Source organism: Siniperca chuatsi, linkage group LG22 (assembly GCF_020085105.1).
Source record: "Siniperca chuatsi isolate FFG_IHB_CAS linkage group LG22, ASM2008510v1, whole genome shotgun sequence".
NCBI lineage: Eukaryota > Metazoa > Chordata > Actinopteri > Centrarchiformes > Sinipercidae > Siniperca > Siniperca chuatsi.
Genome location: NC_058063.1, coordinates 19,602,938 through 19,629,055, shown reverse-complemented (window position 1 = coordinate 19,629,055; position 26,118 = coordinate 19,602,938). Strand labels below are relative to the sequence as shown.

The following is a 26,118-nucleotide window of genomic DNA, read 5'->3' as shown; positions in this document are numbered from 1 at the left end:
CACACACACACACAAGCAGAGGAGGAGAATCTGCTATCCTGTCACTGGATAATCGCTAGTGGCTACGCCGGTCAATCTATACACACACACAGAGTCAGAATAAGGGGAGCAGTTGTCATGCTGTGACATGTTGCTTTTGGAGAGGGAGAGGGAAGCCTCGTGAGGTAATGGTTGGGACACACACAAACGTCAGTTCGGAAAGCAAACGTGTGTGTCTTGTGTGTGCGCTACAAAGGAAACTGAGTAGTTTGGCCAATGAAATCCAGTTAGTGTAGGACAGGCAAAAGTGAGTGAATGGGAGATGAAGAGGTAGATTAACGTAGGAAAAGAAAGTGAGATACAGAATGGGAAAATAAGAAAATTTAAAGGAATTAAAAGGGAGAACGAGAAAAAAAGAGGAAGAAGTAGTAGAAAGTGAAAGACATGCTAAGTAAGGCCTAGCGAGAAACAAAAAAAAATAATTAACTGAATCTGGGAAACAAACAGAGGAGAGGACAGGAGAGAAGGAAATTGAGGAGAGGAGAGATGGAGAGAGGAGAAAAGAGAGAAGAGAGGAGGACAAGAGATGAGGAGAGGAGAGAGAAACATAAATATCGGGGGAAAATGTCGAGAAGAGAATTGAAGGTGACAGAAAAGAAAGAATCAAAAGAGTTAAAGTTCAACAAAGTCGAGACTTTGAGAAAATAAAAACACATAAGAAAAAGAGAAGGGGGTGGAGGGGAAAAGAGATGACATGATGAATGGATGGAATTTGACTGACTGTGGTCAACCAAAGGAATGAACCCAGGACCAATCAATGACAAAAGACACAGACAAACACACACACACACACACACACACACCAACGACTGGGCTGAAGGTGGAAGAATGCTTGCCTGGCGTATGAACGAGTAGAGAAGGGGATGAGTGGAACTCTACTGTTGCAAACGTTTTTCTGGGGGGAAGCCACACCGCAACACACACACACACCGACACACACAAGGGCCAGCCAAAGGTTTGAAGTAACCACAGACTTCTGAATGTTCTAAATATAGGAGGATTGATAGGATCTGTGGAGAAGGGCAGGCTGGGGAGTGCGTGCACACACACACACACGCTAATACAATCAGCCTCCTACGCTCACCAAATTATTTAGCAATCGCAGAGAACAGGAGAAAGCTGCTGACAGCTCAGATAAGCTTGTTACAGCGAATCAGCCCTTTTTCTCGACAGTTTGAAACAGTTTGTCATAAAAGTGAAAAATCTGGGCCATGAGTTGCTGCTTTTGAGTCTGGGACCGAAATGGGAAGAACTAGTAGAAAGTGCAGCGTTAGAACAGGTTAAATTAATCCTGGGCCATGTATGTTATATTTAAAAAGGTCCATTCAGTTAAACCTAGAGAGGTAGATGTTGATAGCATGTTGACCTGTATGCATCCTGCAGGTACCTCACATCAGTAAAACTCAACTTTAAAGTTAATTAGAACAGTTTTCAGTGCTTCTGTTGATACATTTAGCAAAGATACAGTATGTCTTTAGCCCAGCGCTGAAATGATCCATTAGCAGAAAATGATTCAACAATGTTGCTTAAGTCTTTAATGAAGGAAAAATACCACATGTTCTCTTATTCCACATTCTCAAATGTGGCAAATTTTCCTTTTTATATTTTTATATTGTAAACCGAATATATTTGGGTTTTGAACTGTTGGTCAGATAAAACAAAGTAATTTGAAGATGTTAACTTGGGCTCTGGGACACTGTGATGGACATTCTAAACACTAAACTTCCTGCCATACTTGCAGGTAAAGATTACAAAATTATTTGGAGTGAAATTAAAAAATTATGACCCCAAGCAGCTCTCTCATGTTGGGAGTCCAAACTGAATAGACTGACTGTGGATTCAGACTGTTCTGAAAGAGGTTTTGATTCCATGATATTGGACACAGGACACGGCGAGTTTCAAAGCACTGATTTCTGCTATGTTTATGCCTGGAGTGATTCTGATACAACTTGTAAAGGTTTAAATCTGGAACCAACTGCATCTCCATTTTATGCTTTTCGGGATGCAAGAAATTGCCAAACATTTTCTTACAAAACAAACAAAGTTTGTTCACTCTGCACAGTATCTCCGGCAATGGATCGACTTCGGTTGATTGTTTTGCTCAAAGCCTGAACATGTGGCCTGTGTGCCAGTTCCATAATACATATTACTCACCGTATTGGACTGAAAATTAGACAATGTTGTTTATAAGACAACCCCGCCATTTCCAACAGATTTCAGATATAATTTCCAGACTAAAACATATTGTCTTATATTTGGGCCAATTGGATATAACCAAGTTTGGAGTCTGTAGTCCTTTCACACAGGAAAGTTACAAAATTACGTATACTCAAAAATGTCAGTATGAAGACTAGATTTGGTTGAGTGGTCTTGATGGTTGACAATTGTAGGACAGCTTTAAGAAAAAAAAAAGTATTAAAATGTTTGGAAAAACTTTTAATTTTCCCTTTTCTCTTTCTCAAGTCTCCAACTTTTACACTGGCAGTAGCATTTTAGTCAAGTCAAACTGTGTTCTTGTTTCATTTCCTATTTGTACAAAACAGTTAAGGATTAATTTCTTGTATGCTGAGTGCAACAAGCTGAATACTCTGCAGATTAGTAAATAGTGTATACTTCATAGAATTGTTACGGATTTGAGTCACTGCTATGCTTACCTCATGCAATAGGAACTTGAGAACTTTCACATCAGCAAAAGCAAGGAAAGGACATGTTTTTCTGGAAAGAACTTTGACCTCTGCTCAAGGAGAAACGGGTATGATATTTAAAGCTGGGTATGGAACCTACATACTTGTGCCTGCAGCACAGAATATTGAAAACTGTCAAATACCAAAAGTTGACATTGATTCTTAGTCTTGCTTCCTGATTCTTTGCTCAGATATTTCCTCTTTTAAATCAGAATTTTTCTCATTTTAAACAGCATTATTTTCCGAATTTTACACGGCTGCCTTGTATTGAGATAAAATCAAACACTCATACATTTGAGATGTTTATCACAAAAATGGGTTGTCGAAAAACATGTTTATATTCAGGGATCGAAAAAAGATATCGCTCTAGTATCGGTATTGAAACTCAGGTACTAACTTACCGCTAGTTTCGGAATTTTTCCAACAATACCTAACCTTAATGATATAGTCCTTAAAAAAAATTTATGATACAGTATGAAGTGCAACAATGAGCCTGAAAACAGCACAAACATGGTGAAAAGACCACAATACCCGGATCTCGATAGTGTATTTTGTAAATTTTTTCTGCATTTTTCAAACTGCTCAGAGACAAACCATGTTTTCATCTCACTCTGTGTGCGCTGTGTGTGTCCATCTAAGTATCTAAGAGTGTGTGTGTGTGTGTCCTGGGGGAACTCCTGTCTCGGCCCTGTCCCAGGACCCCGGAAACCTTCCAGAACACCGGGACCCGACCACACAACAAACGGCCCTGTCAGCGTGATTTATCGACCATTCACCACCACGTCACACACACACACACACACTCCAAAGCATCAATGCGCGCATATGATCACATATGAAAGCGCACATGTCAACACGCAAACATGAAAAATTTACCTGAAAGAATGTGGATCTCAAAAACCCAAAAAGATGCGCTCAAGGCAGATGTGTACACACAGAAATTACGTATGAAAGCGCGTATGGGGGTGGGAGGAATGCGCTTCTTTTGATATGATAAGAATGGTTACAAAAAACAATGGAAGAGAGGCCGACAGAGAAAGAAATAAAGAGTGAAGGAGCTGAATGACTCCAAAAGAAGCTATGGAGTCAACTGATTCTGATCAGCAAAAGGAGGGGGGGGGAGGAAGGCGAGGAAAGACGAGGAGATGGAGGGAAGGAAAATGAGAGGCAAGAAAAGAGAGGATGGAAACGAATGAAGAGAAGGATGAAGCAGGCAGTGGGACCAAAAGGAGGGAAAAGGGGAAAGAGTGGAAGAGAGAGGAGGAGGAGGGGGAGTTGAAGTAAACATCGATGCCGGATGAATGCAATTTTTTCTTTTCTCCTTCTCCCCATCTTCCCCCCTTCCTTCTCCTCCTCCGAGCGAGAGAACAAGAGGCACTGCATCATCCCGACAGGCGGAGAAAGAGAAGAGAGGGAGAGAGAAAGAGGGATTGTGACGGAGGGATAAAGGGCTATCCGTCTCTGTCTGTCACCTCATTCATCGTCCCCTGCTCCGTCCTGCCGGCCCATCCGTCATCCGCTGTCACACACACACACAAAAATAGAGACACACACTTTCCACCCACTTTCACACACTCAACAACAACTACGACAAACACACACAGACACACATCTAAGACGGGTAGCAGACACACAAACTTCAACTCGCTCTCCGCCCTGTTACACACATTCACTGTGATGACACACAAACGGACACACACACACACACACACACACACACACACACTCTACGCTCAGTTTCACACACAAGGGCACACACACACACACTTTCTACCCACTTTCACAGCAACGATGACAAACACACACACCCACTGCAGCCAGAAAGCCACACAAACTTTCGCTTGGGCTCTCCGCCCCGTTTCACACATTCAACGACGATGACAGACACACTAACACACACCAAAGTCTCTCTCGAAAGAATACAGTTGAAAACGACGATGGCAAACACAAGTTCGCTCACACGCGCTTTCATGCACGTACGCACTTCCCTGCCAAACAGTTTTTTAGTAACGTCGAAATTCAGCACACTAAAATGCGCGCACGCGCACACACACACACACACTCCGCCCAACATCCTGTATTCTCCAGAACACAGCGGAGCCATCCAGTTCTGTCCCTCCTCTGACTGGTTCTGCTCTGTTTTTCCCAGGATCCGAAACAAGACGCCCTAGCACACAGCCGGGTCACTTCCTGCACGCAACTGTTTCTCAATATCGGGTCTGAGGACCCAGGTCGGCCCCCGGGGAAACTGGTAAAGTGGTCCTGAACTGGATTTTCACCTGTTCAGTGGTGGAGGACAATCTGACAAGTGCTTCACAAGATATTTCAGCTGCTGAAGTTAAAATTCTCATTCTCAAGCCATAAAACCCAACAACAAAGCAGTGTTATTGTTCCAGTAATTTAGTGACAGAGTGTGACCTTGTCGGCAGTAGGTTCAGTAGGATCGATGCTCTATTAGCGTCTTTCAGCTTGATCATATCGTTTGAATCAATCACAAGTCATCATACCTCAAGGAAAGGAGTGCTTGTGATGGTGATGATGCTGGACTTCAACACTGAAAACCACAGATTATGTAACAACAAATATCATTCCACGAGGAGGCAGTTTGGTTTACACTTCAAAGGGACACGTGTCAAGTAGAAGCGGCCTTAAACCAGTGTGAGGATTTGTTCAAATCCACCCACAAACTAGATGAAATTAAAAAATAGCACGCTAAGGTCCGTTAACAATATCATCATACAGGTATGAAAAATCTTTTCTAGTTGTCCATCATATTGGACTTCACGGTGTATGGAAATCATTCTGGTATAACTCTTAGGTATTACTAGTCTGAAACATTTTCCAATAGACAGATCTACAGCCATTTGATTTGATCGGTCTGACCTTCCACACCAAACTTTTGCAGATAAGAAGCTTCCCCTAAATACAGTAAATCTTATATTAGTTTGTCATGACCTCTGTTTTGTGTGTATCTTTTAGGTTTCTTTACCGTTTGGGTTTATGGACAGCTTTAAGAAAAAATTTTAATTTTAATTTCCCCTTTTCTCTTTCTCAAGTCTCCAACTTTTACACTGGCAGTAGTATTTTAAAGTCAGACTGTGTTCTTGTTTCATTTCCTATTTGTACAAAACAGTTAAGGATTAATTTCTTGTATGCTGAGTGCAACAAGCTGAATACTCTGCAAATTAGTAAATAGTGTATACTTCATAGAATTGTTACGGATTTGAGTCACTGCTATGCTTACCTCATGCAATAGGAACTTGAGAACTTTCACAACAGCAAAAGGAAAGGACATGTTTTTCTGGACAAATGGAAAGAACTTTGACCTCTGCTCAAGGAGAAACGGGTATGATATTTAAAGCTGGGTATGGAACCTACATACTTGTGCCTGCAGCACAGAATATTGAAAACTGTCAAATACCAAAAGTTGACATTGATTCTTAGTCTTGCTTCCTGATTCTTTGATCAGATATTTCCTCTTTTAAAACAGAATTTTGCTCATTTTAAAACAGCATTATTTTCAGGTATTTTCATCTTACATGGCTGCCTTGTATTGAGATAAAATCAAACACTGATGCATTATTTATATTGTTTGTTAACTTTCTTTGTAGCTGTGTAGCTTCAAGCTTTGAAGCTGGTAGATTAACATACAATTTCCAAAGGGACATTTTTTTAAAAATAATTTGGGTGCATAGTGTTAATCTGCAAAGACAGTGGAAAAACAACTGAAGAATTTGACGAGAAAAGACAACAGCAGAGATGGTTTGGTGGATGGTGAAAAATATAGAAAAGAAAGCAGACGTGACTGACAGAAGAGATAAAAAAAGAGGGATGGAAGTTGGCAAACAAGGATGAGAAGGACTTGTAGAATAAAAAAGTAGAGGGTACATAAAAACAAAAATCAGAAAACCAAATGAAGGCGGAAGACGAGGAGGAGAAAGCATTGGAGGAGGAGGAGTTGGGGGGGTGTGAGGGAGGATGGGAGGAAGGATGAAAAGGAAGGAGGTGGGGGTGTGGGGGGTAGAAAAAAGATAGTGGAGAGAAAAAAAAAACAGAAAGAGAAAACGAAGGAGAGAGGACCACGAGGGAGACAAAGACCTACTTGTCTCAAGTCACTGAAGGCCAGAAGCAACGTGTCACCCTGGAAGCCTGCGACCGGGCCGGCTCTGGCAAAACCTGTGGGAAAATACAAACCCGCCCCCCCCAGTCCACCCCCGGAGAGAGGGAGAGAGGAGGAGGAGGAAAAAAAAAAAGAGGGTGAAAAACGGAATAATAAAAGACCTGGTCGGATTCGCTATGCATCGGGATAGATTGGCAGACAAATGACAGCCTGGGGAGGAGGGGGAGGGAGAAGGGGAAGGGAAGGGGAGGGGAAGGCAGGGTGTTAGAGTCATGTCGCTGGGTCTTGTTGAAAAAGAGAGTGTGTGCATGCTTGTGTGTGTTTGTGGGTATGACAGAGCAAAGGTCTTGTAGTGCGTTTAAATGTTGGTCATGTTGAATGTGGACGATGGAGATTTTCTAGTATTTGTCTTGCTGGATGTAAGTGTGTGATGGTGTGCGAGTGAGTGAGTGAGTGAGTGTGTATATATCAGAGTGTGTGTGACAGTTGGTAGGCTTATCGAGTATGTGTGTGTGTGTGTGTGTGTGTGTGTGAGCGCGCATTATTTGTTGTTTGTACAGGGCTTCGCCTGCATGTTTGAGAACAGTTGAGGACTGTTGGATTTTGAACCCAGGGTGACGCCTGTGTATGTGTGTGTGAGTGAGTGTGTGTGTGTGTGTCGGGGTCGTGCGGAGTGTGAGCTAGGGTCTTGGCGTCAGTTGGCCCCCGTAAACAAGCTGACTGGTATTCTGAGCGAAGGAACGAGAAAAGAGGAGTGCCGCGGAGGGAGGGAGAGGGAGAGAGAGAGAGAGAGAGAGAGAGAGAGAGAGAGAGAGAGAGAGAGAGAGAGAGAGCCTGTAGCTAATCTCTTTCACCTCAGGACACACACACACACACACACAGAAACACAAGGCCATACACACCACAGCACTGATTACACGCCTGCCATCTTCAGTGACCCCCATGAGACACACACACACACACACACACACACACACACACACAGGGCCGTGCTCATGAACTGTGAAGCTATCAGCTAAACTAACCTTTTATCTTGTTCTCCAGAGCAAACCTCCGTATTTTACCTGCTAACTTTTACTTCACTGTTTTTTTCTTTACCTTCTTTTTCCCGTCTACCCATCTCTTTTCTTTGTCTCTCTCTGTCTTCATTTTAACAACTTTCTACCGACCTTAATGACAAAATAGGTCGTTTGGCCTTTACAAAAATGATCCATATGAGCAGCGTCTGATCTGTCCCAGGTTTGGTTAAGTTTCGGCTCAAAAACAACTTGGACTGTTGGTAGGAAACAGGATGCTAACATCCACCATCCACCCTAAACTCCTCCTTAAGAGGTTTTGTAGCACTAATAACATCATGCTACTTCCACCTTTGCTTGTAAGAGTCAATAGACGTAACTTGCAAGGCCACAAACGGCCCCTAACAGGAAAACAAACGGTTTGTTTGAAGTTTTTGAACAAAAGACCACTGCTGTAGTTTTTCTGATGACAGTCTCCTTCTTTTTCCCCCTTTTTCATTGCTTTCCTTGCTCTATTGTCACTGTCCATGCCACCTCAATGTTTTGTGGCCCTCTCATTCCTGCTCCAATCTTGGTGTTCATTTTTACATCGCATTCGTTTCAATCTCTGCATATCTCTGTTTAAAAAAAAAACATTTCCCCCCCTTCCCCTTCTTTCTCATTTCCTTCAAATTTCCAAATGTTCTTGTTTGGACTCTACCTAATTTGTTTCCTTTATCACTCTTATTTTCCACTTTCTTCTAATTTATCTACCTCATTCTTTTGTTTAGCTCATCTTTCCCCACAAGCTAGTTTTTCTTCCGCTTTCATCACTTTTTCCATTTTGTCCCTACTTTATCCAATTTTCTTGCTCCATTTTTTGCTTTCTTATTATTCTCTTGACCTCTTTTTTCATTACAACTGTCCAGTTTTTTATATTTCACGTAGGTGTCATCTTCATTATCATTTGTGTACCCTCCCTGCTTCCCCACCATGTTACTTATGCACACTCTACTTGTTGTCTTTTCATCTTTGCCTATTTCCTTCTTTCCCAATCATCTTTTCTCCATTCTCACCACCTTTTACACATCTACTTGTATCACGTTACCTCCTTCCGCGCACTCACTTGTATCAGTTTCTCATCCTTTCCTCCTCGTCTGATTTTCTTGCCTCCTTCTCTGCCCTCTTCCTCTCCATCTTTTTTCACTTATTCCCCAGTGATCGTATTCATTTCATCTGTACCTCCCTTTCTTTTAGTCTGTCACAATTCTGAAATTCCTCCTTTTAATCTCTGATTCCTCGATCTTGTGCTCTCTAACTTCACCCTTCTTTTAAACACCATTAATTTTCCTTTAATCCGTCCTCTCATCCATGTATTTCACCCTCTTCTCTGTCCTTTCTTGTATACTCTTCTTGTGCTTTTCATTTTTTTAAATTTCACACCTTTCATTTAATCCCATTTTCTCTGCCCTCTTATTCCTCAACCTCTTTCATCCCTTTCTGCTCTATCCTTCTATACTGCCCTCTTTTTTTCATTTAATCCCTTCTCAGTTCACTTTCTTCAACACTCTACAATAGTGTATTTTGCTTCTTGTTCATTTGATAATTTTTCATCTCTCTAGTCTTTAATCAGACTCTTTTCTGTTTTTTCTTGCACACCCCTTTTTCATGTTACCCTTTTCTTTCTTTACATTTACTCGTCTTTTCATTATTCCCATTTTCTTTTGTTCATTCCTTCTATCACAGTGACCCTTTTTACTCTGTCATACTCTCTGTCCTTTCATTTTTCATTCTTGCTTACATCACACTTGTTCATGAACCCATTGCTCTTTGAATGTTGATCCTCTTCTTCTGTCAAATATTCCCTTTTTCGCTGCATTCTCTCTCTCCTCTTAAATTCCATTTTTCATTTCACCCCTGGTAAATTTAATCCATTGCTCTTATTTATTTCCCCCCTTTTCATCTTTTAAAGGTTTTAGTTAACAGCCCCTTATTTTAATCCCTCCATCCCATCCTCCCACTTCTTTCCCATCCACCTTGCACTTTTCATTTCACCCCTTTTCATTAATCCCTTGTTCCTTTTTCCCTCGCTAACCTCTCTCTGCTTTCCCTTCTATCTTTCATTCATTCTTTTCCCTTCAGAGTTAATCCCTCTTTCCCACCCCACCTCCCTGCTCCGTCTTGTGGTTTCCTTCTCTGTCTGTCTCTCCACCCTTTCCCCTTTTGAATTCTTTATATACGTCAAATTCTTCAACTCTTCTGCTTCTTTTCCATTTCATCCGTCCTTCTACTGTATCTTCACCCCCCTTCTCTCTCTCCATCCTTCCCAGTTTTTCTTCATCTGAGCCCTCCGTCTACCCTGAATAAGTAACTCTGTAACCTCCTAACCTCTCCACAGCACTGCACGCATGTCACTACACATCACATCACAAACACACACACACACACACACACTGTGTGAGCCGCACTGTGACTCTAAGAACCTTGATCATGTAAAAAGCCAACGACTCCTCGCACTCTCATTCCTCCCCCTCCTTTATCTGCAGGTGCTCTGCATCTTTAAGTCTGAGAAAACAAGGCAAGGGGGGAGGGAGGGGAAGGAATAGAGGGATGGATGAGGAGGGAGGAAGAGGAAAGAGCAGCTAGGATAGGAATGGAAAGGGGAGAGAAGGATGAAATGATGGAACGAAGGGAGGATAAAAGATGGATGCAAGATTGGGAAAAGGGTGAGAGAAGAGGGGGAGAAGAGATGAAGGAAAGAAGGGAGAGAGGACAAAAAGATGTGAGAAAGAAGCAAAGAGGGAGGACAAAGAACTGGGGGCGGACAGCAGAAAAAGGAGAAAAGAGAAGAAGAAAATATGGAAGAAGAGAAGAAAAAGATTTTCAGAGAACCGAGGGTATCAAAGATACTCTCCCCTAACTATGTAACTGGTTGATCCATAGTGCCCCCTGTGCTTTAAAATGCAAACTGCACACATGGTACTTGTCAAGTTTATTTTAAAAGTAGCACTTGATGAATGTCCTTGTTTAATTCCATTTTTTTCATTGTGTGTTTACAGTGAAAGGGGCATCTGACATCAAACAAAATAAATCCATATTGTTGATTATGGATCCATATATAACATACATACAAATAAAAAATAGTTGGGGAGATGCACAATTCAGGCAGTTTTTGACTTTCCATCTATGTTTTTGGGTGTGCGCGTAAATGTGTGTGTGTGGCTGGGATGATATGTGAGGAAAGAAGGGAGAAGTAGGCAAATTAAAGAAGGAGAAGGGATGGAAACTACAAAATAAAAGAAAACTGGTGAAGGTACAGTAAATTAAATGCTGATGGTGCTGACAAAAACGACAAAGGAAGGGAAAAAGCTAATATTAAAGACAAGTATGTTAATTTAAAAACTTAAATGCCGACACTCACTCTCGCACTCCTTGACGTCGGTGTAGATCTGTTGCAGAGCTCCCTCGGAGATCTGTCTGACCTCCGGGTCGAGCAGGAGCTGCATCAGGGAGGTGGAGATGTGTTTACAGGCCGACATGCAGGCCGTCTGGGCCACTTTACCCTGGGGGGGAAGAAATTAAAGAACATTTACTTTAACAAGTTCAACTCTGTAATCTCAAATTTCAAAGAGCTAAATGAGCTCTCAAAATTAAAAATACTCCCAGGAGACAGGGCAGATCTTGCTGCATCAACAAACCACAACCTGAGGGACAGTGAGTGACCTAGACACACACACATACATATAGTTTTCACTTATTTGTAATTCTACAATTATTATATTATATTATTATTATCTTATCCGTATATTCTTTAATAGCACATTTCTTCTGTTTGTATGTATGTTTTCATTTCACACTTGCTTTGGCAATGTTAACGTCTGTTGAAAGAGAGAGAAGGGTGGTCTCCATATTTTGTTTCTGCACTGCACTTCCCACAGACTGTCAATCAAGCAGTGTGGATGGGACTGTGACTTCCTGGGAGACAGTTTCTTTACATGACATCTTTTAGGATTACAAGTACCTGGGAATACACATGGACAATAAACTGGACTGGGCTAACACTCAAGCTCCAGAGCCGCCTCTATTTTCTGAGGAAGCTGAGGTCCTTCGACATCTGCCGGACAATGCTGAAGATGTTTTATCAGTCTGTGGTCGCCAGTGCTATCCTGTATGCTGTTGCATGCTGGGGCAGCAGGCTGAGGCTAACGGACGCTAACAGGCTCAACAAACTGATCCGTAAGGCCAGTGACATTGTGGGGGGTGGAGCTGGAGTTTCCCCTCGGGGATCAATAAAGTATTTCTGATTCTGATTTTCTATGCTAACTGCCTGGTTCTTCTTCTATTTCCAGAAATGTGAAGTGCATCACTTCCTGTGCACCTGAACATTATTTTCCATTATTTTGAATAGCAAAACCTTTCATGGACTGCATGACGCTGAATCAAATTACTAACATTCATAGATGCACGCACACAGTGGTAATCAGCTTATTTTTTTTTTTAGTGCACACACACACACACACACACACACACACACACACACACACACACACACACACACACAGAGTGAGCATTAATAAAGTGTGCAGCATTCAGGTGCAGTCAGAATGATGAAGTAGTATAATAAGAATAAAAGCAGCGGATGAGGAAGTACATGACAATGCATTAATACAGAAACCAAAACATGTGTTTGTGTGGGTTTGATTGAATGTGTGTGTGAGTGTACCCTGTATGTGTGTGAGTGTACCCTGTATGTGTGTGTGTGTGTGTGTGTGTGTGTGTGTGTGCGCGCGTTTGTGAGCAGACACGTGTGCAATCTCAGTGACCAGCCGTGGCCTTGATCTTGACCTCGACGTCTGCATTCCAACAGAATGAAGCAAAGATGAAAAGAAGTCAAGGGGAAAACTTGAAAATGAGGTAAAGCTTGTAAAAGTTAAACTAAGAAGTGCTGGGGGGAAAGAAAAAAGAAAGCACAGGGTGAAATTAGAAATCCACAACAAGAACATTTTTGTTTTCTCGTAATCATGAACTAACTCAGTTTCATTCCATTATTATTTCATTTCCTTTTCCTAAACTCTATTAGCACAGATTTGACAACATGTTTTGTTGAGATCACAAATTAACTTTTTGACAATCACAAGAAAACAAATCATCTTAACCCCTTTAATTTCTGGCCCTCTGTATGTCGAGCGTATAGTACAATCTCTTCGAATAATCGGCACTTTCTTGAGTAGGGGGTAGGGGTAATCGCTTCATTGGGGTTATCGGATGGGCACCCTCTTTCCTTGGTGTTTCGCTGTATGAAAGGAAGTGCATGTTCTACTGCAGGGCCTGATTACCCAAATTAATCCTGACGCGGCTTTGATGTGTCTGGCTGACACAAACACACTCACACAAACACACCTTCAGGTGATTAACAAACACCAGACCTTCCATTCCAGCCCTGCATATTTAGGTACCTTCATTAATCACAGAATGAGACTAGACATGCATGTATACACCCACCATGTGCAAATATACACACAATCAGACAAACACATATATAATTGTGTAATTGTGCTTAATGTTTAGCTTCAAGTGTTGGTGTGAATGGATTATAATCATATAACTGCACTGTGTGTTTATACAGCTCTAAATCGCACATATGTGACTGTTTCTGTGTCTTATTTGGTTATGTTTGTAAATGTCGCTATCGTTCACAGTGACTATATTATCAACATGACTTTCCCACAGATCTGCGTGCTTTTACTTGAACTGTTTTGGTTTTGGCATAAAAGAGCACTTAAAATTCAATTTAAACTTCAAAAGAGGGAAAACGTGATTATTTATACTCTCAAGTTAAATTATGGTATTTCTTTATCTATTGTCCATGTTACTTCCCGTGGAGGTGAATTTTTTTTATAACTCTTCCATTAAAATGATAAAGTAACTGCTTTACACACACACTAGCATTTAAAACAGAAAAAAAAAATTGCAGCAAAATCAATTAATTCCAATGGAACTGGTGGAATTGCTCGCAGGTGCAAAGTTATAAAGGTCAACTCATCAAGTTCAACTTTGGTGAACTTTGACACACGAATTGGCATCATTGACCAATAGCAGTGCTGACCTTTCGGGGAACAGAGAGCTGGAGAGTCCAAAATGGAGGAAGCTATTGTATTAGCTTATTACCTGCGTTGCAACATCTAGTTTTATTTAACCTCCTCTGCTGCAGTATAAAGTGCTCCACATAAGAGGAATGGTTTGCAGACAGTAATGATAGTATGTACAATGGTACAAATATGTCTTTTGAATGAACTGTGTTAAACTATTGACCTGTAAGCGACTATAACAAGCTTGTTAACTAACAATGAGGAAGCTAGCAAGCTTCACCAGCTTTTTTAAAGCACAATCCTGAGAAAAAACGGCACAGCAGAGAGAAAATAGAAAGAAGAGTACAGTAGTTCACCAACTAGCCTTGAGAGTAATCACTACATCACCAAGTCTCCAGCACTGCCTATTTTGTGAAGATGCGCAAAGTAATTTCACTGTGCCACTTCCTGATGCGAGTAGGCCTTTATATAGTTTTTTGTGAGTTTGTCCAGTAAATCTATGTAGATGCTCCTGTCTCCTGTTTATGATAGACAAGGGTGGTGATGGTCCAAATTGTGTTTTCATAATGAATTTGTAACAAAAAAAAGAATATTTATAACTCTTAACTTCTAACTTTAACAAGCTCTTCCGTCCGGGTTTGGTAATGTGTTTCTGCAACAGTCTGGTTCCCAGTACAGTTGGGATGAAAACCACCAGCCGATGCAAAGAAATGAATGAATGAAACAAGATGTACAATATATTAATATTCATGTGACGTCCATTTGTAACAATTCTGAGAAATTGTCAAACTCTGAATTTTCCTGTTCCTGGAATACATCTAGGAATACATCCAGGAAATTTAACAATAAAAAAAAAAAAAAAAACATTATAAGAAACATCAGTTAAAATGATTGGCTTTCATTAAGAAACAATTTCATTGAGTAATTTTTAATTTTAGTGACATAATTAAATATTATTTCCTCTGTTTGTTCTCAAGGCAGCAGCTCAACTTGCTGCCGTTGTAATAAACTGGTTTCCCCTCAGAGATCCATAAAATTCATCTTATCTTATATAACAAACTCGACAGCAGCAGAAAGATCCCATTGTAGTTGTGAGTGAACCGAGGTCCACCTCAGGAAAGAGTCTGGAGCGCAGGTCATTCAAGAGGCAGCCCTCACCTCAAAGGGAAATCAAATTACACACGGCGCACACGTGCGAGCACATATGTTCGAGATACACACACCTACGACTGGCCGGATATCCTCCAATACGATGCTGGCCTCTGAACTCTGTATGCACATACACACACACACTCCGTACAACCCCAGGGTCCGTTATCATAGGGTGAGATTAAGCGTGAAATGAGTTAATTCTATTTACATGTCCTGAACCTGGGCTGACTGACACACACAAACACACAGGTAGGTCTGTCTGACAGAAACGGCGTTGTCTCAGAGTTCAATACAGACAACTGGGAACCATTAGCCTGAGGCACAGTGGAGTGAGGGAGGGAGGAAGAGGAGTGAGGATTGAGAAGAAAGGAAAGGACAGGCAAGGCAAGAAAAGGTTGAGGAAAGGTGAGGAAAGGACAGGAAAGAAAAGTAAAAGGTGAAGAAAGTAAAAGGGAGGAAAGAAAAGGAAACGATAATTGAGGAAAGTTAAGGAAAGACAAGAAAAGCAAAGAAAAAAACGTGAGGAAAGGAAGGGAAAGGAAATGAAAGCAAAGGAAAGATTAGGAAAGGATTCAATAATAGAAGCAGCACAGATAGATGGAAGGAAAAGAAGTAGAGATGAGAGGAGAACGGAGGGAGCAGTGAAGTAAAGAAGGAAGGGAAACAAGAAGAGGGTATGAAGACGAAAAGGACAGAAGGCCAGAGGAAATGAAGGACAGACAGATAGGAAGGACGCAGAATCAAGTGATGCTGCCAGCCTCCATCTATTCCCAAATCTTTCCTAACCACCTTGCCACCCCATCACTCCCTCCATCCCTCCTTCCAGCTAATGAGAGACGTTCATCAAAGAGCTCATTAAAAGCTACTCAGCTCCTAATGGCTGAACAAATAGACAAGAGACAAAAGAACGGGCGAGGTGGAGGTAAAGAGTTGAGAGGAAAGGACGGGGACGAGACTGGCGGGGTCGGGCAGAGACAGATTAGATGAAGGGGTGGTGAATAATCAAGAAATAGGAATGAATGAGGGAAGAGGAAGGAAAAGGAGGAGTAATGAACGGAATGCAGACAGATGAGCATGACAGTAAAATATGCTAATAAACATACATCGGTCTCAACGTTTAGGAGCTGAAAATTGACAGTTTAGACATTATCATTAATCAGTATTTTTCATATTATTATTGAATTAAAATTACTACGTGCAATGTGAAAGTGGTCTCTCATAGCTCTACAAAGCCTTCTAACCATTTTTATCTCATTGTTTTGTTTTTTCAGCACATTTACAGAAGTGTTCAGGCAAAGTTACCAACTAGCTGATGAAGAAAGTGGAACATCAAGCAACTAAAGCCCTGATTTTTCTCAGCAGAGAAACCAGAGCAAAAACAAAAGTGTGAATATTGGACTTATTATTATGTGGACATGAGCATTTAACTCCAATCGGATGCTAATGTTGCTCTGTGTCCGCTGGATGTGTAAATAGGCAATTGTTTGCTAACACATTTGCCTTGACAATTTTGTAAGGCAACAATAGGTCCGAGCTGTAGGTCTACGGTTGGGTCTTCTGCCCTCGTGGCCAGAAATTGATTCATTCCATTTTAAAAGGCCATGAAAACATATTTTCTCAATCAGCTTCTTACTTTTAGCAATGGGGTTCTACATGAACACACAAGTTTCTGCCAAAGTCACAACAGTTTTGGTTATTTCTCATAAGAGATTTCTGTATTTGTGTTTTCGTCTGTGCGCTCACTGGTTTGAAGTGGGCGGGGCTCTTCTGGAGAAAGGTGATGTCACTGATGTACTTCCGTGCCCCAATCAGGATTTAGCAAGCAGATTAGCCTCCTAATAAATAATACCTAATTATGTTATGTTATTATTGGAGTCGTGTTTCTGGCCACATTGGTAATGTTAGTCCAGTATTCATTCTCTTTTAGCTGTGTTCACTTGTTAACTAGCTAGTCGCTAAGGTTGCCCGTCTGCCGTTTGGTGCCAGGATGGGGGTGTACAGTGGGTTTTAGGGCTTTTTTGTTGAAAACATCACAAAACACAGTCATCAGATCCATTGTTAGTATTAATTAGTGCAGCTTTAAGATTTGAAACCAAGTTTTCAGGGGCTTTAAACAAGTTTAATGAAGCTTCCAACTGATCCTGACAATCTTGTTCCAACCCAGCTAATGTAATACAACAAGAGAAGAATGTGCACATGTTTTTATGGTCAAAAAAGGGATGTGGTCTCATATTCAAACACACTGTATTTTCAGGGTAAATTAATCTGTCTGTGTGTGGTCAAACACAATACTCCAGCAGTCCTGTTCAGTTAGCTGTACTAGCAATCGCCATTGACAATGACAAGTTATTTACAAATGCTGTGGTGATCTAACCGATGCAGCACAGGTACTGAATACATGTCAAATAAACACAATGAGTGTTTGTGTTTTGTGGGGGATTTTCCACATCTGAGGCTTTCTTAGATCACTTTTGCGCTAAATTTAATCAAGAACTTCCAATAAAAAGACTCAAAAGACTATTGACAAATTAGTTAGAACAACCAGAACCTCATATGTGAAAGTGCTCAGTGTAATAACAGACTGATGTGCATCTCCACCAAACTATGCACCTCCCATTTTGGACACAGTTTGTCTTGAAGCACTCCCAGCTGAATTCAACTTCAGCCTCATAATGCTAGAAGCAGGCTGAGTTAGAAACACAGCAGCATGGTAAGTCACTGCTTCACAACTCCATAACGCACTGATTCACAACTCCTGGAAGGGATTCGACACAGTGTATAATATGCTCTCTGTCCATCCAGAAACCTGTCAGTCAAATGAATAGCAAGTTAGGGCAGCCAAAAGTCAAGAGGTGGGATCACAGCAAAAAATATGATATGGACGGGCAACACCAGGAGTTTAATGCTGCTTCGACTACATCTGTGACAGAAAATATGAGAGTAAATGAGTTTTAGTGTGAATCTGGAGGGTTACAGGGGTTTATTCTGATCATGACTTGGAAAACGACTTAAAATGGGAATCTACTTGTGTGTTTGAGACTTAAATTCACATAGTCAACCTCCAAATCACCGTAAAGGGAGCGGATCCAGGTTTAGTCTTGTGGAACAATCACAGATTGCTGCGTTATGGCAGGTATTTGTTCACGTCACTCAAGAAACACCACAAAAATGAAGTCTGGACTTAGGTTTCGGGTGCATTTTTGTGAGTGTTTTCCCTTTGAATGTAACCTTGACACACACAAAGAGCCAGTGCAAGCAACTTCACTTCAAGGACTTAAAACCACATTTGATCTGACAGATACCAGGGTTGGAAATGTCTTTTTGTCTAGTGTAACAAGTGGTAAATACATTCTTTCATTGGCTTATTTTTCAGACTTTCATTATAGTTTCATGACTATAAATGTGTTCACCGGCAAGACAGTGAACACCAGACATGCTCTCATCTTCTCTGGTCAAAACTGGATAACTCAAATAAAAGTCTTAAATGTCAACAATTTTGATATATTAATAAAGTTTAAGAGTAGAGCACAACCTCCAAATGATGCTGTAACCTGCCAAAGTTTCTGGTACATTAGCCTACATTCAAATAAAATTGGTTAGCACTGGCAGGTGGCTGGTTATGATTTCCCCCCCTGGTTGGGACAGAGATTTGGGCACAGGAACACAGATTCAGGCAAACGTGCATCACTCCCTTTTCATCTCACATGCTGGTTGGTGAACTCTCAAGTGGGGATTCAGGGTCAAAGTTGAAGGGTTAACAAGGTCAGTCAGGGATTGATAAACATCACTCCGTTACCATTACAACCCAGATACTCACCGGTAAGGTAGCATGTTCTACGGGTGTTCCCTATGGTGAGAAACATAAACCGGGAAACTTAGCGGATGGCAAAACTGTAAAATCCGTGTGTTATTAATGGGAGACATGAGAAGCTGAAGGAAACTAAAGGAGTGTAACAGCTGCATGGAAATAAAACTCCTCAATCAAATCACTGAGGACATTGGCAGCTTTTTCCACCTCTGTGTGCAAAGTATTTATTGCACATAAGCCCTTGAGATGATGCTAATCTGCTGGCTTTATCTGGCACTTTGTTGCGATGTGCTGAAGCACCATGGAGAACTCAGTAAGTCCTGGACACGCAGAGGAGAAGCGGCCGCCAAACCTTCTCGGTGCACAGCAGAAAACTGATCAAGGAGCTTATAAGCCATAAAATTGGAGCACTATGGTCAGAGGAGAGTACAAAATTTCCTTTCTAATTTTCACATGATTATTTTCACCCCTGAGGCCTTTTCATGCCTTCCCCGTTCCATCTTTAAATTTGAGCTCAATTCGATTAGGAGTATTTAGCTAGCACTAAACTCTGAGTGGTATTATTAGCTCTTGGATAGGGCAATCTTTTCCTCTCTAGTGAGAGCTGGGACGATGCATGTGTGTGTGTGTGTGTGTGTGCGCGCGCGCCCCTCTCTAAAGTTGTTGAAGAAATTTGAGCCCGCTGAGCTTTCTTAGTACATGTCTGCTTCCAACTAGTTACATTTAGAGCTGTTAAAACAACCACATAAGCACAAACACACACATACAGAGTGCGCCAGACTGTTGCAAGAATGTTGCTATGTGTCACGGTGAGCGCTCATTTAACAAATACCAATGATGGGTCAGTCATCTGGCGTGTGTATGTTGGGTTTTAGTGTGCTTACATAAAAAAACATGAAACAATCACTTATTCCCTGATTGTTGGTTTCTTTCCAATATCTGTCTTCCACCTCAAATCTTCTGACCTCGAGCCGCCGCAATTTCGCTCTAATCCTTCTATCTACTGTAACATACCATTGTCTTCTCTTATATTTCACCGTTTTACTTTTAACTGCAACTTGGCGTGGTGAAATTTTACAAATGAAATGTATATTTTGTCTATATTTTTGAAGCTGTTGTAGCAGTAGTGCTAGAGGAGGCAGTGGTATCACCAGTTTTAGTAGTTTATTGTTTATTTATTTGGATAAGCTATTAACAGCACAAAAGCTACTCTTTATAGGGGCCACAGAAAAAAATTACTACAACAATTTTGTGAGATTATGCAAATAAAAACAAGTCAAAGTAATACTGCAGTAGAAAACAGTAGTAGCATTTTAAATTGTAAAAACAGACACAAAGAAGTATTATTGAAGTATTATTATTTGCATCAATACTAAAATGTCTAAAGCCGAAACAATTAGTCGCTAAAGCAAGTTTATTTTTTAAGCAAAAATGCCTCACACTCCCTTGATCCAACTTTTCAAATGTGAGGACTTGCTGCTTTTTCTTTTTTTTATGTGATAGTTAGCTGCATATTTTTGGGTTTTGGACTGTCGGCTGGACTAAATAAGCAATTTGCAGGCATCATCTTGGGCTTCTGGAAATTGGGATTGACATTTTCCACAATTTCCTGACATTTTTTAGACAATTCATCCATTAAATCAAGAAAATAATTGGTAGCTTAATTGAGAATGAAAAAAATCATTAGTTGCAGCCCTAAAAAGTTTGATTCCTAGTAACCACTAAACACTAATGCTCTGATAAATTGCCTCAAAAGATGTCAACATCTACTGAAGACTACAAGTTTGAAAATGAAAAAAATCTGGGGGTGCAGAGTTAGACAGAAGTGGGTTACACACCTGAAACTCCAACCGAACTGTCGGCAGTTGAGTTGCATTGTGGGTAATGTTGGTGCCAGGTTTTGAACAAGGAATGCATGCAATAAAAAAAAAACAGTTTCTCTGGTTCTGCTAAACAGTACACTAAAATGTGTTTCTGAAAACATTTGAGGCGGGAAATATGCAATGCAGTAACGATTTGAAGTAACGAAGTAGGATTCATATTTGATCCGCACTGCCTAGTTTGACAGTTTGATCTGAGTTTCGTGAGCCTGGGGCCTTGCGCTAGACAGACCTGCAGACTGGACGCAGGTCCAGACTGACAACCAATCAGAGCAGCGAAACTTGTGACTTTTCTAATCTGGACCGGTGACACTCCTCTGTCAGTCATCGTATCAAACCTGCCCTATATTAGAAAAACAGTTGTGATTGGCACGACCAGATCCAGCACGGTTGGAAAGCTGTCTGAATGGGAGGGGGGCCAGATGTATCTGCCAGAGCAAATGAAACATGAGCTTGGCAGATTCGTCTGGTTCCCAGGCTATATATTGCCTTCAGTAGTGTCTAATTCATTTCTGTGTAACTCTACTCTTTTATATGATCACCTCTTATTTCAGAGAGTCACACCACCCAGCTTTTTAGATCCATAGCATCTGATCTACTTAGGAGGCCCCACACTGTGTGTGTGTGTGTGTGTTAAAGTGTGTGTGACGGGGTCATGTCCAGGGCTCGTGGGGGTGTAGGAAAAGCTTCTTAGAAGTGCCGGAAAACACTTAGCTCGACCACCTTGTGTGTGTGGCCTTATGGCCTTGTGACCTGCTTTGACCAAATATGTGTGTGCAATCATCTTAAAACGTGTGTGTTGTAAGTTTTATTAGATCTGTCCATGTGCTTAAAACCTTCTTACACCAGAGTGGGGACATCGATCATGTGTGTTTTGGACAGTGTACCAAAAACTTAAATGAAATGCTCCATAGTTCTTTGCCGAAAGATCCAAATACAGACTTTAAAATTCAGTTTTTTGAGGTTAGAGGTAATAGGTTAAATTGAATCAATATACTTTTAAATTCTGGATTAATTCTGGATCTAGGAGTTTCATGTTTTTTTTTGAGTAACATTAACATCACCATTAAAAATGAACTTTAAAATGTAGAAAGTGAGAAAAATGTATCTGGGACCTAGGACTCCGTCCAGTTCGCTGCTCAATATATTCGTAGAAAACTAAACATTTTTTGCCCATTACCGGCAGTTGCAACATAAAGTATAAGCATTCACCTATTACTTTTATTTATTCACCAGCCAACTGGCTTTTTGAAATGAAATGATATGATTAGTTTTAACGTGCCAAAGAGGCTGACAATTTGGGTGATGACTGCTGTTAACTATTACAAAATGTATCAAATGCAAATTATACAATTCATAATCCTGAATATTAGAGCAGTGGGCTAATACTAAGGAATTACTTTTCATCTATAATGGCTATTATAGCAGGAAATAGTTAAGATGCTTAATGTCAGACAATTGATTTTTTCTTCATATCATCACTCGGAAAAATCTTAATATTGTCTACACCCTGCAATACCACTGTTCATGGTGCACTCTAAAATCCTGATAGAGTATAATGTCATTACAGTCGGGCTGTAGAGTCTATAGCCTGAGCCGGTGTATGCTGACCTGACCAGCTCACCCTTTAATGAGCTTAACGGGCCCCATGTTAATGATCTAACCCGTAACAAGCTGATACTCTAACGAACTAAAGCAGATTGTCCTGCCCTGTGATGTCTCACGCTAACATGCGGAGAGACTGGCGAGTGAGCTTATATAACACACACACACACAGTCATACCTACATACAGTGGACACCAAAACAGACACACACACATTCCAGGTATGTATATGGTGAATACACACATACTGTTTATAAAAAAAACAAACAAAAAACATAATAAACATAATAGTTGTCCTTAGATGTAATGGATATGTGAACTTTCCAATTTATATGCCAGTGAGGGTGGATTTTTGACAATTAGCAACTTTTAAAAACTAAGAAATAATTATGATTTATGTCCACTGGCACCAAAGATTTTTTTCTTTTTTAATAAACAATTTCTGACAATATAGTTTAAAGGAGTAGTGGGAGATCTTGGAAAATATGCTTGATATTTAACGTACAGACATGAGAGCGTTATCGATCTTCTTAACTAACTCTGGCAGAAAGGCATATTTCCCAAAATGCCAAACTATTGCTGTAACCTTTGTGCGTATGTGTGGATTTGTGTGTGTAAGCTGCATATGTCTGAATGTGTATATTTAGGTTTTGTCTTTGTGAGTTTAAGTGTGAACATATTTTAAATCGCTTAAATATATCTTTAAAAAGCATTTTATTAATGTCACCTGTTTGTTTTACATTAGTTCTATGTTTTATTGGTTCTATTTGTTTATTTCACCATTTATTTTATTGTTGGGTATTTTGTTTTGAAAAGTGCTGTTTAAATAAAGTTTATCATTATTATTATTATTATTGTGTTTCTCGATTTCTTGGTATGCTTGTAAGTGTGCCTTTGCCTTTGCCTGTGTGTGTGTGTGTGTGTGTGTGTGTGTGTGTGTGTGTGTGTAAACTAACAGGCAGGTTGGTGAAGACACTGAAGGTGCTCTTTAGAAAAGCGATCAGGTCAATCAGGTAGTCGCTGGCTTCCAGAGTCCCGCCTCCCTGCACCGCGGCCATCCAATCGTAATCAGCCAGCTGCAGGAATTGGTCGATCTTGGCGTTGAGGCTGGTATAGATCTCTGCCTCGGCCGCATGACGAGCGTCCTGCAAGAGGACAGAGATCAGACAGAGGAATGTGCTTTTTTTGTTTGTTTGTTTTTTTTCTTCATTTTGTTTTGGTGCACTGCAAACAATTTTAAAGATGTCTAGATTTTATTAATGATTCTCTGTCATATTAATTGCGTTACATTGGTATTACTGCTGTTGGAGCATTAAAGCAGTATTGAGCAAGGTAGGAGCATAAGACAAAACAAATCATAACAAAAATAAGAGATGTACGTGTTGCATGCAGGACAAAAAAAAAAAAGACTGGACAAAAAATTGAAGGAGAGAGAAAAAAAGCAGTGGAAAAACAGAAAAAAGGTAGGAAGGACAGAAGAACAAAAGAGTTTCTTAAGCGCACCTTAAAGGTGGAGGTCCCGTACAGCTTGGCAGCGTTTGCTGTGTCAGGCGGAACATTTGTGATGTTTGATATGAACTCCTCCAGAAAGTGGCAGCTCTGCTCCAGGTGGGTGGTGTTTATGATCACCTGCACCAACTGGATGCAACCAGAGGACAGAAAAATGACACCGGGCATCTTCAGGTATGTTTAATATAAAACATTTCCTGCAGTGAAAGAGCTGCAGCAGGGCTGGCTAAAGATGAGCTCACCAAAGAGACAAAAATCAAATGTACCATTTAATATAAAAGTATATTGTCTCCTATACATGTGTGATGGTGTGAAATACATTTGGGCATTATGTTTTCTCTTTCGCTGCTGTTACCTTTTCTGTCATCTCCTAGCACTATACAATTATATTAAGACAGTAAATGTCAATGTCTCAGTGTTCTTTCTCTGTACATTTATTTAGTCATTCATTTAATGTTTTTTGTGGAAAATATATAATAAATAGAAACAAAAGCACACAATAAAGCAAATATGTTTAATTTCTACTATAATCAGTCTACCAACACTTACTTACGTGTTTGGTTTTTGCATCATAAGCCTCCGTTTGGACATTTGTCATGATATTCTTCTAATTATTTTGAAATTCAGCACAGTTCCTGACTTTTAACTGAACTTGTTTAATAAAGGATGCAGACGTGCTGAATTTTCCGTAACAAGCTCTCTTATTGTTACATCCTGTCTTGTGAATTAATGATGTTTGGTCTCTAGGCTGATCATTGAGCATGGAAAACAAAGAGCACGGAAAGTGGAAAATAAAAATCACCACTTGGTATCACAGTTCACCGTTCCGCACAGTTATGACAACAACAACAACAACAGGTTGAAATGAGGAAATGTCTGTTTTTGTGAGGGTAAATGAGCTGGAAAGGCTGAGAGTGACCATTCTGAGCAACAGTAACACTAAAGTTGTGCAAACAACATTAGCTCGTTCCCTCTGAGAGGGATTATTATAATTTTTACACATTGCACACACACATTACCTCTGCCAGCCCGACATTCTTCTTCTTAATGGCATACTGCAGACAGTGACTGAGGGTTCTGGTCAACAACAGATTTGTGGATTTGCGGATCATATCGTCTACCTCTGTGGAACTGATAAGACACACACACACAAACAAAGAGAATCAGTGACTGTGCAGAAGCGATTTCTTCCATTTCTCGCAGAGAGTTGCTGTGTCTGAAAGCCAGTACAAACAGTTTAAGTGAATTTCTGAGTCTGTGAATCTCTCCATTTGGAAAAAGTCTCAATATCAGCCAATTCAAATGAGCACATTACCATGTTACGGACTGTCTGGCCCATTAGAAGTCGAACATTGTCTTAAATCTATTGTTAAGACTGCAGCTTGAAAATAATTAACCTATTGCCTAAAAAAATTGTCCCCAAATCAATGATTATATATATATATATATATATATATATCTCCAAATCACAGACTTTTTAGACTACTAGTAAAATAAACCAAAAATATTCCATATATTTACACCCCCCCGGTCCTCAACAGACTTTAAATAGTCATAAAATTACCACCTCTGCACAGCCAACAAGGCATAAAGAAAGCCAGCAGGCTGTTAAGTCTGAAAGGAGCTCAAATTTCCTGTTAAAACAAATGTTAGATAATGCACTAATCAGACCCATTTACAAAATCTCTGACATACTATCGATTTTGTTATGTTTGAAATGTGGGTGATGTTTGGTGAAGAAACCCAGGCAAATTTCTGCACAATTTTGGGAGTCTAGTAAGGTTTTTCATGGCAGTGTGCATCTCTCTGGCGAAGCATCGCCTCCTGTTTAATAACTGGTTCCTGGAAGCTGCAGAAAAAAGATGAAGTGAGGCCTGTGTGAGTCCAGACGCTGTTCGACGTGAGGTTGACACACAACCACAGACAGGAGAGGGACGAATGTTGACGCATACAGCATCAAAAACAGTCACGACAAGGTGAGTACACATTTCAAGAAGAACCACATGAAGTCAGAAGGGGACAAATACAAAAAATAACAAAAAACCTTTTATAGTATAACACACACACACACACCAAAAGGTCAGAGGAGGTCAAACACACATCACACAGGCAGAGATAATCAGCGGAAACAAAAGCGATCACTTTCTCCTGCTGCGGGATGACGAAGAGGAATCTGTGTGTTTTAGTGCATGTGTGTGTTCGATTCCAGCGCCCTGTGGGTAACAAACACATTCCAAC

The 26,118-nt window shown here is 40.5% G+C and overlaps 1 protein-coding gene across 5 annotated transcripts in view; it reads right to left on the bottom strand.

Moving 5' to 3' along the window:
* exoc6b (exocyst complex component 6B) overlaps window positions 1–26,118 on the bottom strand; it is a 108,389-nt gene that overhangs the window by 23,873 nt on the left and 58,398 nt on the right. For 3 of the 5 annotated variants that reach the window (XM_044182909.1, XM_044182905.1, XM_044182906.1), the window contains exons 16-21: window positions 24,900–25,011; window positions 23,875–24,009; window positions 23,328–23,516; window positions 18,897–18,926; window positions 11,260–11,401; window positions 6,826–6,899 (exon numbers count right to left, since the gene is read on the bottom strand). In XM_044182909.1, coding sequence (XP_044038844.1) covers window positions 6,826–6,899; window positions 11,260–11,401; window positions 18,897–18,926; window positions 23,328–23,516; window positions 23,875–24,009; window positions 24,900–25,011 — 682 coding nt within the window. The remainder of the gene's footprint in view (window positions 1–6,825; window positions 6,900–11,259; window positions 11,402–18,896; window positions 18,927–23,327; window positions 23,517–23,874; window positions 24,010–24,899; window positions 25,012–26,118) is intronic. The other 2 variants (XM_044182907.1, XM_044182908.1) reach the window with 1 other exon arrangement.